The 20,300-nt window shown below is 38.5% G+C and overlaps 1 protein-coding gene across 1 annotated transcript; it reads left to right on the forward strand.

Moving 5' to 3' along the window:
• The first annotated feature begins 1,386 nt into the window (after positions 1–1,386).
• Positions 1,387–6,195, forward strand: LOC147492062 (polyadenylate-binding protein 2-like). The gene is made up of 9 exons (XM_086566156.1): positions 1,387–2,028; positions 2,625–2,743; positions 2,855–3,514; positions 3,605–3,682; positions 3,758–3,847; positions 4,138–4,275; positions 5,125–5,310; positions 5,388–5,591; positions 5,674–6,195. Exons 1-9 carry the CDS (start codon positions 1,740–1,742, stop codon positions 5,911–5,913), a joined length of 2,004 nt encoding a protein of 667 aa, XP_086422282.1. The 5' UTR covers positions 1,387–1,739; the 3' UTR covers positions 5,914–6,195.
• Positions 6,196–20,300: the final 14,105 nt, after the last annotated feature.

Here is a 20,300-nt window from a genome sequence, read left to right on the forward strand (position 1 = left end):
AATATTTCATAAGCATCACAGGCTTGATCAATCAATTATGTGTTTAAGCCCGAAATAGAAAGGTCAAGTATGGATGATAGTTACCTCTTTTAGTCTCCACCGAGTCGGTGTAGGCCATTTGTTGTAAGACACCTCAAAGTGCCCCTCAACATCACCACATTTAACATACCCATCAACATAGAATTCCAATAATAAACCACATTTCTTTCGGGCATCTCATCAATCAACCTCTTTGCTTCCTTAATACTCCCAACCAATGCATATCCATTAATCATAGTATTCCAATGCATATATCCAGTAAATCTATATTTACATAGGTATGCAGTATTTTCAACATTTAAAAGCATGACAATATCACCAATTTAAATTTTAATGACATGAATCTAACGAAGAAGAGAATAAGTAAAATTAAAATAAAGAAGAAGATTGAAAAGAGGATAATCAAAAGTTCAAAGAAGTGTATTGAAAAGAGGTTAAAACAAAAGTTAAAATAAGAAGATTTCTCTCATGCCAAACCTTATTCTTTAATGATGTGAGAATGAAGAGATCAAATGCGAAAATAAAACTCAACTCCGATTTTGAAATCGGGTGTGTTCTTTGTGTCATCATTGTTAAAAATGGCGAGAATAAAACCCCAAAACAGAGTTGTGTGCTGGAAAAGAAAAAGGGTAAAAAAGGAAATTAATTTTATTTGGAATTTAAAAATAGACCGAAATTTTATTACTTTAGCAAAAAGAGGGAGTTTATTTCATAAAAACTTAAAAATAAGGGGGTTTAATGGGTTGGGCCGACATGGGGGAGGTTTTGAGTAATGGGTTAGGAAGGCAGGGGTGTGAGCCACATTTCTTGCCCTAGGGAGTTAGGAAGGGAGTAGACTTTCTGTTTATGATAAAGTTGGTAAGTGCAAACACTAATTGTGGCATAGACACGTGGCATCCCAGTTTTGAATTTTTGATAGAGTGAGTTCGTCTACCCTGAGGATATTCTCGTAGGGACGACGTCCGCGACCGTTGGATGTGTGATCCAACGGTTTAGAAATACAAAATCATCTCATTTTCTCTCTCATTCTTTTTTCTTTTGATTTTCAGATCGGTAGATGACACATCCAACAGTCCACAAATCCTCGTCCCTATGAGGATATTCTCGGAGTAGCCCAGCCATTTTTGATAAAAGGAAACTAACAGAGGACTTATGCTTGTACACGTGGCATGCAACTTCCAATAGTTGGAGACTTGGAGGGATTGGATCTCTGTCCTCGGTTATAGAGGAACCGGACTCGGACCTTTAGCCCACCAAACCAAAGCCCAGTATGAAAAGGAAATTTGACCAAATCTAAAAGTAAACATAACCCTAACTTCCTTACCAACAATCCAGCGGTCACAATTACCTCGAAAACCAAGTTTAGGGTTTCCACATCAAATCACTGTCACACACTCTCTCTCCTCTTCACTATAAATTCGTAACGGTTCACCAAAAGTCGGTGCGGTGCAGTTTCGAACCCTGCCCACCCGTGTGTGTCATCCTCCATTTTTTGTTCATCTTCTCTTCTCTCTCTCTATCCCTCTCCTCCTTATCCTAAAAATAAAAAAAAAAAAAAGAAAGAAAAGAAAAAATCAACCTGCACCCTTACAAATCTACTCCCAATTTTTGTCATCATTTCTCTTAATAAGAGAGGAGAGGGAACAAAAAAAGACAAAAAAAAAAGGAGAAAATTTCTAAAAGAAAAAAAAAAGAGAAAAATGGCCCAGGTTCAAGTCCAACCACAACCGCCGATTTCTGGTGTGGCAAATGGGACTGGGACTGTTGGTGTGGTGGTGGGTGCAAATAACGGTGGAAATGGGAATGGTAATAATCAGTTTGTGACTACGTCACTTTATGTTGGTGATTTGGAAGTGAATGTAACGGATTCCCAACTTTACGATCTCTTTAGTCAGTTGGGTCAGGTTGTTTCGGTTCGGGTTTGTCGAGATATTAGTACCAGGAGGTCACTTGGTTATGCTTATATCAATTATAGCAGTACTCAAGATGGTAATTAACTTTTTTAATTCCATGTTTTAAATTGTAAGTTTATGAATGGGTATGTTTCTAAAATGTGTTTCCGGTTTAATTTTAGTTAGTTTTTGTACTTTTTTTTTCCTTACTAATCGAAACGGAAACCAATTAATAAGTCCGTACTAACTTATAGTGCCAATTTAGTTTTGTCTATGTGCATGATCAGGGTCACTCTATGTGTTTCAAGATATCATTTGTACGCAAGCGGGACAAAGTGTCTTGACATTATGTGGGAATGAAGTGAAATTTTAACCTTCTATTGATGAAAAAATTGTATTGGTTTGTATGGTCAGGACAACTGTTTAGCAATGGGACTCATTTTTAATTATCAGTAAATAGTGAGAACGGATAAATGAGAACAAGTAAATTAGGATTGATTACTATATGGCTGAACAAGTAAATAGTGAGAACTACTGCTGAATAAATGGCAACAAGTAAATTACTATTACTAAATATCTGTGCTTTCACAGATGTTTGGGATTTATTATTGCTGCTGTTGTTGAGTACTAGAATGTCTAGCTCGCTTTTTAAATTAGTGCAACTTTGTATAAATATGCTTATGTTTGTGACAGCGGCAAGGGCATTGGATGTGCTTAACTTCACTCCTCTCAATGGCAAGCCTATCAGGATAATGTATTCTCATCGTGACCCTAGCATCCGTAAAAGTGGGACTGCTAACATATTTGTCAAGGTATTTCTTTTGTTATATTTGGTTGTTTGAGCTGAACTGGAGACATTTATTTGCCTTGGCTAATTCCTCTCTTTTGCTTTATTTTGTTTCTTTTTTACTCTTTTTACTCAGAATCTTGACAAGGCTATCGACAACAAAGGGCTTTATGACACCTTTTGTAGCTTTGGAACTATTCTCTCTTGCAAGGTTGCTTTAGATGCTTCTGGCCAATCAAAAGGCCATGGGTTTGTTCAGTATGACAATGAAGAATCAGCACAAAATGCAATAGCTAAGCTCAATAACATGCTGTTAGATGATAAGCTAGTGTTTGTTGGACCTTTCCTTCGCAAGCAGGAAAGGGATACTCCGACAAACGATGTGAAATTTACGAATGTTTTTGTTAAGAATCTTTCGGAGTCAACTACTAAGGAGGATTTATTAAAAGCTTTTGGAGAATATGGAATAATTACCAGTGCTAAAGTAATGGAGGATGAAGTTACTTTGAAATCTAGGTGTTTTGGGTTCATCAACTTTGAGGATCCAGACGATGCGGCTCGATCGGTTGGTGCTCTTAACGGGAAGAAATTTGATGAAAAGGAGTGGTTTGTTGGAAAAGCACAGAAAAAGACTGACAGAGAGGTTGAATTGAAAGGGCGATTCGACCAGAGTGTGAAAGAGGCAGTAGATAAATTTCAAGGGGCAAACTTGTACGTGAAAAACTTAGATGATGATGTCAGTGATGATAAACTAAGAGAACTGTTTTCAGAGTTTGGAACAATTACTTCATGCAAGGTTTGTAACTGTTTACTTGAATTGGAAGGTTACCCCTTTTCATCTACTATGTTGGGACTTACTCAAATTATGTGTTTGAAATCTGAATAGGTTATGCGTGATCCTAATGGAATCAGTAGGGGTTCAGGGTTTGTTGCTTTCTCGACCCCTGAAGAAGCAACTCGTGCGGTAACTTGATATTTTGCTATGTCTTTGTTTTCTAATATTAATTTTTTTGAGGTTAACTCTTGTTTATATGTATAGCTTACGGAGATGAATGGCAAAATGGTTGGTAGCAAACCTCTTTATGTTGCTTTAGCACAAAGGAAAGAAGATAGAAAAGCAAGGTTGCAGGTATGTTTTAGACTATATAACATACAACTTTTTTTTTAATCAACTAGATTAATTCTTGAATCAACTAGATTAATTTTTGAAATGCTGTGTTTTGCTGTTGAAAACACTAGTCTTCGAATTTAAAGTTGGATTTGAAGTTCTAAACTAGATCTACTATTTGCTATGTGTACTTTTAGTTTATTTATTTGCTATGCATTATTTGGTTTTAATTAGAATGCTAGTGATTGTCGTTGCATGCTTTAATGACATCAGATTAAAGCTGATGTGCGTATTTTCTCTCTTTTGTGTAGGCACAATTTTCTCAAATGCGTCCAGTAGCAATTGCAGCATCTGTTGGTCCTCGTATGCCAATGTACCCCCCTGGTGGTCCAGGTCTTGGACAACAAATATTTTATGGTCAAGGTCCTCCTACTCTCATTCCTCCCCAGGTAGTTATGTATTTCCTTACATTTTTGCTTACTTTGGGTGCACTTTGTTCATTTGACTTTGATACTGAATTTATACGTTGGATAACATTTATGGTTTACTTGGATGTTTTTGTTGGCCGTATTCGTTGTGCTACTCTGAACTGGAAGTTAAATTTTAACGACCTGCAATACACTAATTTTACTTTTTTTTAATGAAGTATTTAAATATGGGATATGGTTCCTGTAACTGTAATGTTAATTTTGTACAGTTTTTCGTTTTTCAAATTCTTATTCATATATACTAACTTCAAATATATTTGGAAGATTACACGTGTCAGATAGTTTCTCTAAGCCACACTTCAACTCATCAAGGAATACACTCATAATTGATCAAAATTAACACAGTTAAGTTATAGTTAGATTTAGTCATCACTGCTAACAAAACACAATAAAATTACATATAGTGAGTTGGTCTTTGCTGCTACTAAGGACATCTATCTGCGTGAAATATAGGAAATGTTGATGACCTGAGGTTTTGAAAATGTTCTTTGTGAACTTTCACTAAAAAAATAATATTTTCTTTTGTATTTTTTCGCTGATAAGGTGGACATCACATCTCTGGTCATAAAATGTAATGATATTGTGATGTAGAGGAACAATGATTGGTTTGTTACAAGTTTATTTTGAGAATAGCTTAAAAGTCCACTGAACTGCTTGGAATGCATCCATATGTCGAATCATTTATGCAATGAATTTTGGTGTGAAAGCAAAAATGTTACATAAAGTTGTAAATTGGCTATTATTTATGAATTGTGATGCTCATTGGTTAGTGGTGAACTGTTTATAATGACTCCGGACTATTTTTTGCAGCCTGGATTTGGATACCAGCAGCAACTTGTTCCTGGAATGAGGCCTGCTGGAGCACCAATGCCAAATTTCTTTATGCCAATGGTCCAGCAGCAAGGTCAGCAGGGTCAACGGCAGGGGGGGAGACGTGCTGGAGCAGGACCTGTGCAACAGACCCAGCAGCAGCCGATGCCAATGATGCAACAGCAGGTTTGTTGAGTTAACATTTTTTTCATTTATCTAGTTCTTGTTTTGTATTCTTATTCTGTTTATTCTTTTGTTGCTAGATGCTTCCAAGAGGACGCATGTATCGTTACCCTCCTGGTCGAAACATGGGTGAAGTCCCCATACCGGGTGTTGCAGGTGGAATGCTCCCTGTTCCATATGATATGACTGGCATGCCATTGCGAGATGCTGCCATGGCACAACCTGTCCCAATAGGCACTTTGGCTACTGCACTTGCAAATGCAACACCAGAGCAGCAGCGAACGGTATGGTTTTTGCTCTAGTATTTTATTGTTAGACCAGTCAGTGTGAAACCGTTTGGGCTTACCTGTATGTTTGCCTTAATAGATGTTGGGCGAAAGTCTTTATCCTCTTGTGGATCAGCTGGAGCATGACTTGGCAGCCAAGGTAACTGGCATGCTTCTGGAGATGGACCAGCCTGAGGTTTTGCATTTACTTGAGTCTCCTGAAGCTTTGAAAGCGAAAGTTGCTGAAGCCATGGAGGTCCTTAGGAGTGTTTCTCAGCAGCCCAGCAGCCCGGCTGATCAATTGTCCTCTCTTTCATTGAATGATACCCTTGTCTCTTGAGTGTGAGCGAGTGATTCCGTATACTAGTTTTGAGTTTTGAATTTCTAGTGTCTGGATTTAGTAGTGGCGACTGTGATGTGGTTTAGGTTAGTATCGCATTGACAACACAATGGATCTTTTGTTAAACTCCCAAATCTTATCCTTTTTCTTTCTCATGTTCGCAGGATATTGATGTTTGCTATTATGCCATGCTTTCGTTAATTGCTCTGTGCTGTTTTTCCCTTTTGGTGCCAATAATTGGCTATTCGCTCTATATAAATACATGGTGTGTTTTTATTAAAATGTTGGAGTAGTTGTTAACTTGTGCTGTTTGATATCTCGTTTTGTTTGTGGTATTGAAGCTTGTTATATTTGCTATTTTGCTTGGATGGGATTTGTTAATTCACTTGTGAGGACTTCTTCTTTTCCCGGCATGCCTTCACAAGTTGTTCTTATGCATGTTTTCTCCTTTTGTGTGTGTGTGATGATGATGAAGCTAGGGGTTGTATTTTTTTAAATTCTCAAATGCTCTTTAATTGTGCTGTCCTATCGAGGTGGGGTTGTGATCAAGTATTCAAGCAGGTTTATGCTGGAGTCTTCATGGGGTCTACAAGTTATAGGAGGATGCGGGCTTGGGGAGTTTGGGAATTGGTGCGTAACATCTAGACTGCGGGGTTAGTATGTTGTGAGCTTAGGGTTAGACCTGGGTCGGTATGATTTCTTTCCTAAAGGTTACGCCCAAGGTCGTCTTTGTTAGCTTAAAATACTGTAGTTTCCAAACGCACCCGAAGCAAAGAATCATCCCTGTCAACTTAAGTCACCCCCCATTACTACTAACTGCGGTCCTTTAGAAGTAGCAGTTTTCTTTCTCGTCTCTCTTTCCTTTCGATGCATAGTTTGTATCAAATTTGAGTTTGTTGTTATTGTTTTTAGATGTGTGGCCATACATGATGGATTGGTGGTTTTTTATCTTGAATATTGCTTTTCGATTGAATAAAAATCATTTCTTCCTGTTGAGGATTGGATTCAAGGTGTACGTATAAGTTCCATATTAAGAAGCTTGTCTATGTGGAAGATCCGTGTGGTTCGTGTTCAAGATTTTGTGATAAAAATGTTCCGGCCTAGCATAGTTTGACTAGCAAATAAACAAAAGATAAAAAAAAAAAAAGAAAAAAAAAATGTAAGGAATTAGCCATATTTCACGTGAACATTGTAGTGGGCTAGTGGCTGTTGTGTTTGTTCATTGATGTATAGCAATAATTCTGAAGATTTTAATTACTATTGTTATGGAAAACCATGATATAATAGTGAAATGGGATTCGTAAGGGGTACGAAGTTGGTTAGTAAAAACGCATCTAATTATCAACTTACACTGTGACGGACTCGAAATTTTCTCCATTGTATTCGGCCTACAATCTACATATCTAAAAACCGATTTGAACAGACAAAAAATACGACTTAATAATGTTTCCGAACAGTAATGTTTTTGAAAATAGGGCCTTGAAAATAATAAAACCTTTATTTTTTCATTGATGCTGGGCAGGGTCATAGCTCCAGACTTTTCGTTACCAACTTTGCTTAGTTGCATCTGTAAATATTTGTTTATATACTTTACAAACTACATTAATCTAAACTACTTTAAAATCCATGACCCTCATCTACCATCACGCACAATCACGCAATAGTGATAGATTATTATTTTATGGATCTCTAAATCTTTTGGTCATTTGTAACTATTCTCCTATTTTTTTTTAGTAGATTAACGATATTATCCTTCTATGCTTTAACCAAAACGACAACGTGTGTGCATCAATCTAGTAGATATAAACTTAACTTCACAGTTCAGAAACAACTAGGGTGTATATGGTATGATCCAAAGAATGACAACTACAAGCTCAACACAGATGGCTCTGTCCAAGATGGAGGCAATGGTTATGGAGGTATGATTAGATATTCATTGGGTAATGTTCTTTTGGCTTATGCAGTAGCTCAACTAAGTCCTCGGTTATCTACCAGGAATTACAAGCTATTGCAGAAGGCCTAGAACAAGCTATTGGAATTTGGATTACAAATATAGAAGTCAACTCAGACTCATTGTGTGCTATCAATATCCTCAATGGCTTTGAACGATGTCTTTGGTACTGCTCCAATTTGGTAGGTTTAATTATAACTATCAGAAATTCTTTTGTCATTTGTAACTTTAAACAATTAAACACATCTTTTGAGAGGGTAATCAAGCAGCTGATTATCTTTCAAAGTTGTACATATCACTAGGTCATCATTTTCTCTCTTTTCTCCCTCATCTGGATCTCAAGTTAAATTCTATTGATGAAGAGGACAAAAGTGGAACAATGCATTTCAGATGTTCATGATATATAGGTTGAGGTCTGCCATAATCTCTAATCATAAAAAAAATAAAGTTTATAGTGTAGAGATGGTAACTCAAATGATGTAAAATTGGCATTGGCTTATACCATTTACAGATGGTCTATTTGACATTCGACTATGACTGAAGGTATTCAAATGACTACCCTTAGTCCTTCTTGAGTTCCTGGGTCCGTCATAATGTCATATCAACAACGATCGGTGGAATATTAGTTGTTTGGCTATTTGATTAATATAGTGAATCGAACATTATTTCCCTATCTAATATGATTTCTTCATCTAGTCTTTGCCTATTTGTTTGTTAATTAAGGTGGTGAAAATGATATTCTTGGGCTTAATTATGTCTATCGTAATTGTAAATGTCTAAATTTATGCCAAAGATTAAGACTTAATTCTTAGCTCTTAAGTTGGAATAATAAAGAGGGGATGATTTTGTTTGGTATTAATGGCTGCTCTTTATGAGTAAGAAGATGTCTACGTATCCAACACTATGTTCGTGAGATTGGAATCAAGTCACACGTAGCTCAGAGAGTGTCTTTTATAGTCATTGAGAGTGAGCATTAGGTGCGACACGGGTATTGATGAGTACAGATGTATGGTCATGATGAATGACATGTGTCTGTGAGAGGTCGGCATGCGGATATCAATTGTAGGTGTTTAGGTCTATTTGAGTTGGCATAGGGTGTAATGATGGTGGATGGTTGTAATTGTGCATATATTACGACGGGAAAAGGGCTTAAGGATAAAATTGGTAATGATGACAGTAGTAGGTGATGACGTCACGAGAAGAGGTCGAGTGATGAGTCACTGGGTTGCTGAATATGTGAGTGTCATGGTTTTGTTTGGTGTTAATGGCTGTTCTTTACGAGTAAAAAGTTGCCTACGTATCCAACACTATGTTCATGAGACTGGAATTAAACCACATGTAGCTCTTAGAGGGTGGCTTTTATAGTCATGGAGAGTTGGGATCAGGTGCGACACGTGTACTGATGAGTACAGATGTATAGTCGTGATGAATGACATGTGTTTGTGAGAGGCCGACATGCGGATATCAGTTGTAGGTGTTTAGGTCTATCTGAGTTGGCAGCGCATAGGGTATAATGATGGTGTTTTCCATAATGATGGTGGATGGTTGTAATTGTGCATGTATTACGACGGGAAAGAAGCTTAAGGATAAAGTTGGTAATAATAACAGTAGTAGGTGATGACGTCACGAGAAGAGGTCGAGTGACGAGTCACTAGGCTGCTGAGTATGCGAGTGTGATGGTTTTGTTTAGTGTTAATGGCTACTCTTTATGAGTAAGAAGAAGCCTACGTATCCAACACTATGTTCGTGAGACTGGAATAAAGCCACACGTAGCTATTAGAGGGCGGCTTTTATAGTCATTGAGAGTGGGGATTAGGTGCGCACGTGTACTGATAAGTACAAATGTATGGTCTTGATGAATGACATGTGTCTATGAGAGGCCGGCATGCGGATATCAGTTGTATGTGTTTAGGTTTATCTGAGTTGACATAGGGTGCAATGATGGTGTTCTCTATAATGATGGTGGATGGTTGTAATTGTGCATGTATTATGATGGGGAAAGGGCTTAAGGATAAAGTTGGTAATGATGACAGTAGTAGGTGATGATGTCACGAGAAGAGGTCGAGTGACGAGTCACTGGGCTGCTAAGTATGCGAGTGTGATGGGCGTTCATGTGTCTGGGGGTCGTATTATATTGGGGGAGTCGTTGCATGTGTGCATCACGTGATTGGTGGGATGTCCCTTACATAACCCTCTATCGTTAGCATGTCATTGAAAAGGGCGTGTTGACGAAAAAAAAAAAAAAAAGATAACTGAAGGCACATGATGTGACGGTTACGAAAAGCGAGGTGGGTTGGCTGGGGTAATAATTGCTGCGGTTATGATTGTTTTGCATATAAAGAGACGGTTGTGGAGCTTAAGGTGGGTACGTGGCATACGGAGCATGGAGTAGGTGTTGTATTTGCAGTAATGACAGATGAGTGTTGGATGAAAAATGTGTGGACCGTTGATTGGGATGATGATATGAAAAACTGGCACCCAAAAGTGGGTGAGCGAAAAGTTGCATTTTGTGGAACGTTGATAAGGCTATAACGGTTTTGGGGATTGGAAGATTAGGGAGTGACTAGGTGTGATAGAGTTGGTGAAAAAAAGGCTTTGTTGCTGTCAGTGTAAAGTTGAATAAAAAACTTCGGAATACCAATAGAGAGGACTGCACTGAAGGTCGTCAGGAGCAGATTTGCGAGCATTGACGGTACAAGGTATATTTTGGACTTCTTAGTATTGTTGGTATTGTTTTTTTTCGGTTTGTGTCTTTTGTTTCTGTTGAGGAGGGAAAAAAAAAATATTATGTTGTTTTAACTGGTGATGAAAAGGAGAGATTTTTTTTGGTTGTACATTTATGTAGGGATTGTTAGGATGGTAGATAGATATGGGTGGATTTTTGGATGTGGTCTAAATAGTGATAGTGATAGTTCTGATGACACTTATGTAGGAGAAGAAGAGGTTGTGAGTAAGGAGATAAGTGTTTGTCTAGAGGAGGTGTTGTTGTTGGTGAAGTTTGGGGGTAGTGTTTGTGCGAAAGAATTGTTGGATATGGAGGAGTCATCATCGGGGTAGGGGGAGTAGTGATGAAAGGACCGAATCTATCAGTTGTGCGAGCGGTAACCAGGGACTTGTGGGTACTTCGTTGGCTGGTAAGGTGCATCGCAGCTCAATAAGTGTGGAGTCGCTGGAGCACACAGCGAGGGAAATTATGGGGTTAGAAAAGTTGAAATTTAGGGTGATTGCTGACCTACGAGGAGATTTTCTAGCTTGTAGGACTCTTGAGTACGAATTGCCAATGCAGATAGTGGTAGTGAGTACTGGCCAGATGCGGGAGGGATTGAGGATACTTTTACAAAGTTGACAATCGATTTTTTGAATTTTTGTAAGAAGAGTCCATACACGTTTACGAGTAACAACTGAAGGTATATGAGGGTTTTTGAAATATTAAATGAGAAGCAGGGTTATGGGATTACTCTGAAGGATATTCTAGAGTATATGTATGTAAATGCGACTTGGTCGAAGGACATGACAGTGATGATGTGTGCACTGAGCTTGAGGGTGGGTGCGTTAGAGTTGTTGAAGTTACCGAACTAGGAAGCGTGGTGGGAGCATCCGGTTTTGATTACAGGGTTGTATTATTACTATTATGAACCAGGTATGTAGTGCGTTACACTGTTGTCGTTGTAATAAAGGAGGTAATAGTGGGTGGGGTTTGAAATTGGTGTGTGTTTTTGTTTGAGATTGAAGGTTTATGATATAGGTTTATTTGTATGTGTTTTGTAGATATTTCAAGGTACATGGTTCCACTTGCGGAGCGGTGTGGTAGGATAGAGGGTTTTGCTAGCTTGGGGAGGGAGGAGAAGAAAAAATTGTTGAAAACGATCGCTGAGTATTTCGACGAGCGGGGGTCGATTGTTGCTAGTGAGAAGAGGGACGAAAAAAAGGATTGTGCGAGGAGTCATCGCAGTGGGTCAGTGAGTTTAAGGGACTCGTCCGAAGATATGGAATGGGGCGATGGGGACAAGAGGAAGGGCGTAGTTGGAGCGGAGTTGTCCAAAGGAGGTCGCAAGAAGTTGAAATCGGGGTCGGTGAAGATCGACTTTTCGAAGATGGGAGGAAGGAAGGTGGTTGATCTGACTAAGGGGGAGGGAGCTGGTGGAGCAGGAGATACAGCTGGGGGGTCCTGTGGTGAATGGTAGTGAGGTGTTTGTGCCGACTGGGGCAAGTGAGCAGGGGGTTTTGGTGTCGATTGGCTGTGGGGGTGGTATGAGTGTGGCTTTGACTGTGCCAGTGAAAAAGGCGGTTGATGGGGGTCATGTGTCGACTAGTGAGAGGGCGACCAGGGGCCAGGTTGTCGAAAGATAAGGAGGATGATTATGTGGGGAAGGCTACCTTTACAGACTGTCGAAGGATGAGTCGAGTGAGGTGCACGGATGAGGCTTATAATCGAGCGTCGATGGCGAGAGGCTTGGTGGACTCGATTATGCTGGAGGCCGATCGCAAGCTGGTGGAGAAAATGACGGCTATAGAACTGCGGGAGCAGAGTGCGGTGAGCGCTTATCGGGTAAGTGTAACTCATACTTCTGTATTGATAAGTTGTTTTGTATGTGCCCATATATGTGGATGACTGTGCCTTGACTTGTTGTATTGGTGTAGAATATGCTCTATGTGCAGCAGCTGGAGGCGTGGGAGTCGGTTTCGGCTTTATCTGATATGGAGATGTAGTCAAAATCGGCTGAGATTACTGATCTGAGGGCGCGTTTGGAGGAGTTGGAGGCTGTGAACAACACTGTGCATGGGGACTCGCATGTGGCGGAGGCAGTGAAAATGCATGTGTTGAAAGATTTGGCTGAAGTAAATTTTAAGCACAATATATACTAAGAAGATGTTGCATGCAAGTTGATGAAGATGTATGATGTGCAAGAGCGAGAGTTGATTGAGGCGTCTGATGGGGGATCTGGAGCTTGTAAAGGAAGATGTGCATAAGTACTAGAGATTGGCAGATAGGCTCACTTTGAAGTGAAATCGTCTGGCTAGCTATCTTGCGGATGGGAAACTAGTGCTGGCACCTGGTGTAGAGATTGTGGGCATTTCCCAAAGTGATGATGATGCGAGTGTTGACGATTATGAAGAAGGCGACTGCGGTGGTGAGGCGGTAGTGTCTTCTGCGGCTGTTGTGAATTCAGGCTTTGGTGCATGGAATTGGAAAGCTATGGTGGATTCTAATGCGCCAATTGAAGGGATGAGTGCTGGAGCCTCGACTGTGGTGATTGTCCAGGCAGTGGAAGCGATTGAAGCGACTGGAGAGGAGGTAGCGAAAGATGCAGGTGATGTTGAAGCGGGCTCGTGTCATCTTGATTTTATTGTTTTGCGAGTGTTGGTGAGGATTTTTGAATGATGTGGGTCCAATTGAAGGGATGAGTGCTGGAGCCTTGACTGTGGTGATTGTCCAGGCTAGTGGAAGCGATTGAAGCGACTAGAGAGGAGGTAGCGAAAGATGCAGGTGATGTTGAAGCGGGGCTCGTGTCATCTTGATTTTATTGTTTTGTGAGTGTTGGTGAGGATTTTTGAATGATGTGTCTCTAAGTAGTCTGATACAATAGAGTGTGTCTTGTGCCGCTCGGGGTTTTTTATTTTTATGGTAGAAATAGTGAGTCGTTTTCCACTTGGGAAAGCCTAGTGGGGCTTGTTGTAGGATGCCTTTGAATTGATTGTTACCTTGAATTGGCATATTGCCTTTTGTTGTCTTGTTTTCATGTGATCTGCATATCATGCAGTTGGTAAGCATAAGACATGTTAGTATAAAAGGTAACGTTGGAGTCTTTCCATATTTGTGGGTGAGTTGTATCTGGACTGTTTTGATAATTACTGTTTTTGGGAAGTGGAACTATCACTTTGAAACTTGTAGTTGGTAAATGCTGAAGTTACGCTAGACTTGACTTATCAAGCCAAGTTTGCAAGGTGTCACTCAAGAGGCAGTGAGCTGTCTTTGGAAAAGGGAGATCCATAGATGGTATGTTGAGATATGGAGATCAAGAAAGTTGGACGTACTTGACATATACGGCTGGGATGCTATTGGAGTAGAAAGTGTGGTATTGGCTTTTGAAGTTGTTCATCTTAGATCTAAGTGGAAAGAATGGTGATGGAGAAAACCCGACATTTTTCTTGATTTTTCTATTGTTTTTGGGTTGGTTTTTGATGTATAATAATGTTAAGAACTAACTATTATTGTTTTGACAATGAAAACATGGAAATAAGAGTAATTTGATAATGAAAAACATGGAAAGAAGAGTTGTTTGATAATGGAAAAATATGAAGAACTTGATATGAACAAGGTAACTTAGTTAGCAAGTTATACTCATTTGATTGATTCAAATGAGTAGAACCAACTTTGGTTAGGTGAATGAATGATATAAAAGATGTTTTGAAGAACTATTGTTATTAAAAACAAGATAACACAACTTGAATGGAAGAAAAGCAATAAGATTCAACAAAACTTCAAGATTTAAGTAATGAAAATGGAAAACAAGGTAAATAACAAATTAACTATTAATTTAAAACATATTAAACTACTCCAAATGACCAAAGATTAATTCTTGGGTAAGTTCTCTCTCCTCTCATTTTGGCTTATATACTACACCTTTTATATTTTACAACTTTAACCTAATCCCTTAGAAATAAGACACCTCATTAGGGTTGCTTTATGCTTTAGGTATCTTCTTGAGCAAGCTTGCTAATGATGCCTACTTTTGAGTTGATGACATAATCTTTGGTCTTTTGGGCTAAGGACATGATCTTCCGTCTTTTGGTTTTGAGTCCCTAACTATTGATTGTTGACTTTGATATTGACTTTTCAGCAATTTTTCTCCTAAGTTGGAATCTTTCCAAGCAGTGTCGGTAGGACTCCTTTTTGCGCTAAAATGCATGTACTAGGAGTATAAGTCCTAAATAGACTGTATCCTGCAAAAGATAGCAAAAACTATGAGTTGTTTGTTCATTAAGCATAAGAAAGGCATATTTGAAGCATTGCAAATGTAGTTAAACGCATATTTGGGGACTGATCAACTACCCTCAAATAGCATTTTGCTTGTCCTCAAGCAAAGATGAGAGAAAAAACTAAGATCACAAATGTGTGATTTATTATACTAGTTTTGTTTCGCGGAGTGCGATTGCATTGACCATATGCAACAAAGCTTTAAACCACTAGGAATTCCCTAGTGGGAGCTTAAGCCTTGTGAGAGTTTTCCATAAAAGGTACTCACAAACTTCCTCTATCTAGTACAAAGGGTATTGTTTCGTTATTTATTCTCAGAACTCTATACATCTCATTAGCGGGAATAAAGACAAGCTCCTTTGAACTCAGAATAACATATACACAGTAATTTAATCATCTAAATATAAACGTGCAAAACATGAGTGGTGAAATGCAAAAGCTGAGTCGTTTTCGAAACTTTTGGAGAGCATCCTTAAGGTGGGTTCTTACAGGGGTGTGTTGCAATCACAACTCTCTGATAGATTCACTCAAGTGCAGAGGGCACTTATAATCGTCACATACAAGAATGACGTCCAAAGAACCCGGGGTCGATTGATCACAATAATATCCACTACTTACTATTACACCATCTTATTCCTAGTTGAGCTAGATGTCTTTTATTAAGAGTTATGGGGCTAAGGTAGTGGTTTAGAATTAAAAAGGAAGGGAAACTGTAATAAGTTGAGAAACTAGGTGCTCAGGATATTTGTAACTAGAGAAGAACTTCGTTTTGTTCTTTGTTTTCGAATTTCTGATTCATTCTTTAGCCCTTTGGCTTTGTGACTCCATATGATTTTGATTTTTAGGAGTTCTAACTTTGCTTTTGTTTCTTTTGAAATCGATTCCATTTGATTTTGAACTTTTGGGAGTTTCAATTTTTTTTTTATATGAATCTTTCTTTTTATTTTATTTTATTTTCTTTTTGAGGCAACTAACTATTCTGTTTTTGTACAAAGCCTTCTCTTTTCTTTTTACCATTCATCCAATTCTCAACTCGTCAGCTGTATAAGCTTTTTATTGTGTGTAGCAACGGGTTAGGGATTGATAGCGAAGAACAAAAAAGTTTTTAGAAGTTTTTGATGGCTAAAAAAACTAGAGGAAAAATATTTTTTGTGTTTTTAACGTTTATTTGGCTATATTGATCCAAAAAGGGCATAAATTCTCTCCTAGGATATGGTGTGGTGATCAAGCAAGTGGACGTGTGGTCTTTCTATCCGGACATCTTTTATGTCATCACTCAATAAACATACAGATGAGGCTTTTGGCTAGATTCTTACAGGATATGTAACTTAATTGTTCTAACCTTGGTTTCGGAAACTTACTACTACATACAATCAAATGCTTATGCATAGGGCTGTCAATGGATCGGTTTGGGTCAGGTTTCGAATGAACCAATAAGAAAATTAGGAACCCGAAACCAAACCGAACCGATAAAAAAATTGAAAATCCGAAACCGAACTGAACCGATAAGAAATATTGCAAACCGAACCCAAATTGACCCGAACCGAAAACTATAAAATCAATTAAATCTTAAATTAAATCAATTAATTTCAATCACATAATTGATAAACATATACAAAATTAATCATAAATATTACTAAAATGTCATCTTATCGGTTTGGGTTCATATCGGTTCGGTTCGGTTTTGGTCGGTAGAAAATAAATCAAATTATCCCAACCCAAACAATTTTTTATCGGTTTGGTTTGGATCGGTTATTGGGTTATCGAAACCCATTGACAACCCTACTTATGCATGCCATTCATGAAAAGATGCAGAAACTATTGTACTTATATTAGTCTAAGTTCGAAGAACAAATCCTTACTCTATTACTATAATTAATAAGACTTCTAGACCATGTATTCATCATAGAAAAAGGAACTAAGACTTTTAGTACTAAACAGAAAAACTATTTTTGGTCTTTTCAAAAATATTTTAAGAAAGAAAGAAATATACTAATATACCTAATATAAAAAATGCTTAGTTTTTGCAGAATGTTACTATACCACCCCCAAACAGAAATATGCTTTATCCTCAAAGTATGAAGAGATAAGAAAAAAGATTACCATAGGAACATGAACAAAAACGGCAGTATACCAGTACTCTGTTCTTCGTGATGAAAATATACACCCCCAAATAAGTTTGGAGCGTGGGTTGTTGGATATAGAACAAGAAATACATGGTTTATCTAAATAGTATACGTAATTATTCTACCATGAAATTTTTGGGTTTTTGTATTTATTTTTGAAAAATATACATAATGCAAAAATACAAATTTTTTTGGCATGATGCATTTATACTACTAACATAATAAAACTAATAGTTATTACAAATAATAAGTGCAAACAGTTAACATAAAACTATATATACAGACACTAGGAATGTGTCTAGTCAGAATCCGTGCGTGACTTGTCGTTATGTCGAGAAGATCCTTCTCTTGGTTGACGACAGTTTTTGCGTTGGGTATCTCTACCTATGACAGCATTCTGTATCCTACGCAATGTCCTTGTGACATTTGTTTGAAAGAATCTCTGCTCGTGCTGGAAGGCTTGTTGATCAGCTAGAATGGCTTCTTGAGTTTGCCTGAGCTCGAGAACTTGCTCGTGGAGGAGTCTCTGGCCCTCATGGAGGAAATGAATTCCATCCATCAGCTAAGAGAACTGGTGAGTAGCGCCTAGAGCAAAGTAGTCTTCAGGTTCTGGACTAGCATGAACTTGCTCGGTTTCTCTGGATGCAGGAGGCTGCCAGTATAGCTGGACACAGTGGGCATAGATGGGACCTACTGTAGCGTACTCCACTTCCACTGTGTCGTCAGGAAGCTCAAAACCCCATTGTTGCATGATGAGAGTGCAAATCACATGGAGGGAAACATAAGTCTTACGGACTTTACGGAGCTGTTCCCAAATGAATTGAACTACACAAAAACTGTTCTTCTACTTTTGCAGAATCCAAAGAATGTGCAGAATACTCTTACTGATATCGGAGGGCTTGGATGAGCCTATAAGATTGTAGGCTATCCATTGCGAAGCTGCCAACTAGTTCCTCCTCAGCGAGTTCTGATAAGCGCAGTGAGATGCGGTGTTCTTTCTACCTTCCAGAAGTGTCTCAACGATCAGAGCATCCACATACTTGTTTTCTGGAGACTGTTCTGTTTGAGTGTAATCCTTCACTGAAATCTTGATGGCTTCAGTGACCACCTCAGGTGTAAGCTTAAACGTACCTTCAACAAACTTACAAAAGACCTTACCATCCGCTGCTCGGTGCATACTATTATAAAATGAAAGAGAGAGCGAGGGAGAGTAAGATGTATGCACCAACTCAGCCAAAGACTCCCAATTTCTTCTCACTATCTCTGCTCTGAAATGAATTAAAAAAAAAATGGAATTGAACAGGGGCCCAAAATTTTGTTCCGGAACAATTTTTGTGACATGGTTCATTTTGGCTTTGAATTGGTGAAATAGGAGAGGAGATGTGTTGTTGGGGTAGAAAATGGAGTGAACTGTGAAATTTTCGGTGGGTGGTGTTGGTGGGTAGAGGGGTAGACGCGACCTGATTAAGGGCGGGTGCAGGTTGAGTTATGGTGGCTAGGGTTTTGTTTGGCTGGGGAAGATGGAAAGCAATGGGGGCGAGCGCGTGGGGTAGAAAAGAAGTAGGCACGTGCACCGCACGTGCCCTTTTTTCAGGTTTTTAATTTTTGGCCTGAGCCCATATGAAATTCGGAAATACCGAAAAGGTCATGTTCCTTCTCGTAACGTGTAAAATGCAAATCTTGGCTTCGTTACCGGTCCAATTTGGACAAACGAACTGTCTAAACAATTAGCACAAAAAATCCTATCCAACAGTATATCACATGCTTTGATCTAATGGTGAATGACACACAAGATGATAGATGAATGTCTTGAAGCGTGTAGATGACATAAGTTGTATACACGAATGAGCTCAAAAAAGAAAAAGAAAAAAAGAATAGAGTGTGCAAACTTGAAAGCAAATGTGTACAAATAGTGGAATGAATCAAAAAGAATATTACGAGAACAAAGGGAACGGATGGTGGAAAGAATATACAAACGTGAAATAAAGACTAATTAATTTTTTTGGACTAAATTTTTGAAAAGCTATAAAAACGTGGGTCGTTTTCAATTAGATTCCCAAGACTCAAGTTAATCCCAACCAAATGGTTTGATCATTCTATTAAGTTGGGCTCTGTGTTTTGGTGTAAGACACATGTAGACTGTAAATACTAAACCCTCACTTATCGGCTGAAGTCCAGGGCAGTTTGGTGTTTGACATCTCGAACACCAGTTCTCCTTGACTGCACGCCGTCTGTGCGCATAGGAACTTTTTCCTACACCAGGTGTGATGGTGTGAATTCTCTTCCAGATATCAGGTTGAATATCAATCGGAAGAGATGCAAAAACTTCAGAATCTGAGGGTACATGTCTCCATTGAGCATTGCTCGGTGGAGAAGACTTATTTTTAGACATTTTGAAAGGTTTTTAGAAAAGGGGGAAGAAAAGAAGTTTTTGAATTTTTGCAATTTTTGGGAGCTGAAAATTTTGTTTTTGGAAAGGGGAGGGGATAGAATTTTTGAAATTTTTGTACAAAATGAGTCTTTTAACGTCAGATTCTCGAGACAATAATAGAGAGGTGCATAAGATAGAATTAAACAGATCATGGTTTCACTTTGGGTTACACCATTGTTTAATACTAGATTTCGACGCCTAGTCTAGTTTTTTTTTTTTTAATAAAATGATCAGTTTAGTGAAGGGGTATTTTGGTAACCTCTACTATTTAATTAGGCCAATTTATTTATTTATTTATAATGATAATGAATTTTACAAATAATTAGGACAAACGTGCAACAAGCTGTGCCGCCAGTCTTTTCTGAATAGCAAATCCTATCATTCTAAAAACAAACTCGTTAGAACCAGCTGTCATAACGTTACTGTCCATAACTTTCTGAAGTCTCTTGAGAAGGTCAACAGACTGTTGTTCCAAGAAATCGAAAGTGTTGAAACTGAATAGAATGAAACAATGCTGGTTAGCCCTGCAAGCTTCCTCATCCTTCTCCATCTTCTCTGTCGTTGCTCTCTTAGCTATTTTTCTCACCTCAAAGTCACCATTTCCCTACCCTACCAATGGAGAGACTCCAATTACATAAACACATGCATGTTTTCCCTCAGACCAACTGTAAATTAAGACATCCGCAGACAGAAGTGTCAATCTTCCCTCATTCGGATCAGTGAGAAAGTTAACAGGAGCTTCTTTCTTCACTTGTACCCGAACCCTCCAAAATGCATCACACAAAATGTCTTTAACGTGATCATGCCGGTATTTAAAACCAAGAAAATGTCTACAATGTTTTGCATGGTCCCCAAAAGCATCTAATCTATTTTTTTTTTTTCAAAATGTATCTCCAACCA

Source organism: Coptis chinensis, chromosome 6 (assembly GCF_015680905.1).
Source record: "Coptis chinensis isolate HL-2020 chromosome 6, ASM1568090v1, whole genome shotgun sequence".
Classification (NCBI taxonomy): Eukaryota; Viridiplantae; Streptophyta; class Magnoliopsida; order Ranunculales; family Ranunculaceae; genus Coptis; species Coptis chinensis.

Coding starts and splice junctions, on each gene's coding strand:
- LOC147492062 (XM_086566156.1), top strand. CDS start 1,740: ATGGCCCAGGTTCAAGTCCAACCACAACCGCCGATTTCTGGTGTGGCA. Junction 4,276..5,124: donor CTACTCTCATTCCTCCCCAG/GTAGTTATGTAT, acceptor TATTTTTTGCAG/CCTGGATTTGGATACCAGCA. Junction 5,311..5,387: donor TGCCAATGATGCAACAGCAG/GTTTGTTGAGTT, acceptor TTTTGTTGCTAG/ATGCTTCCAAGAGGACGCAT.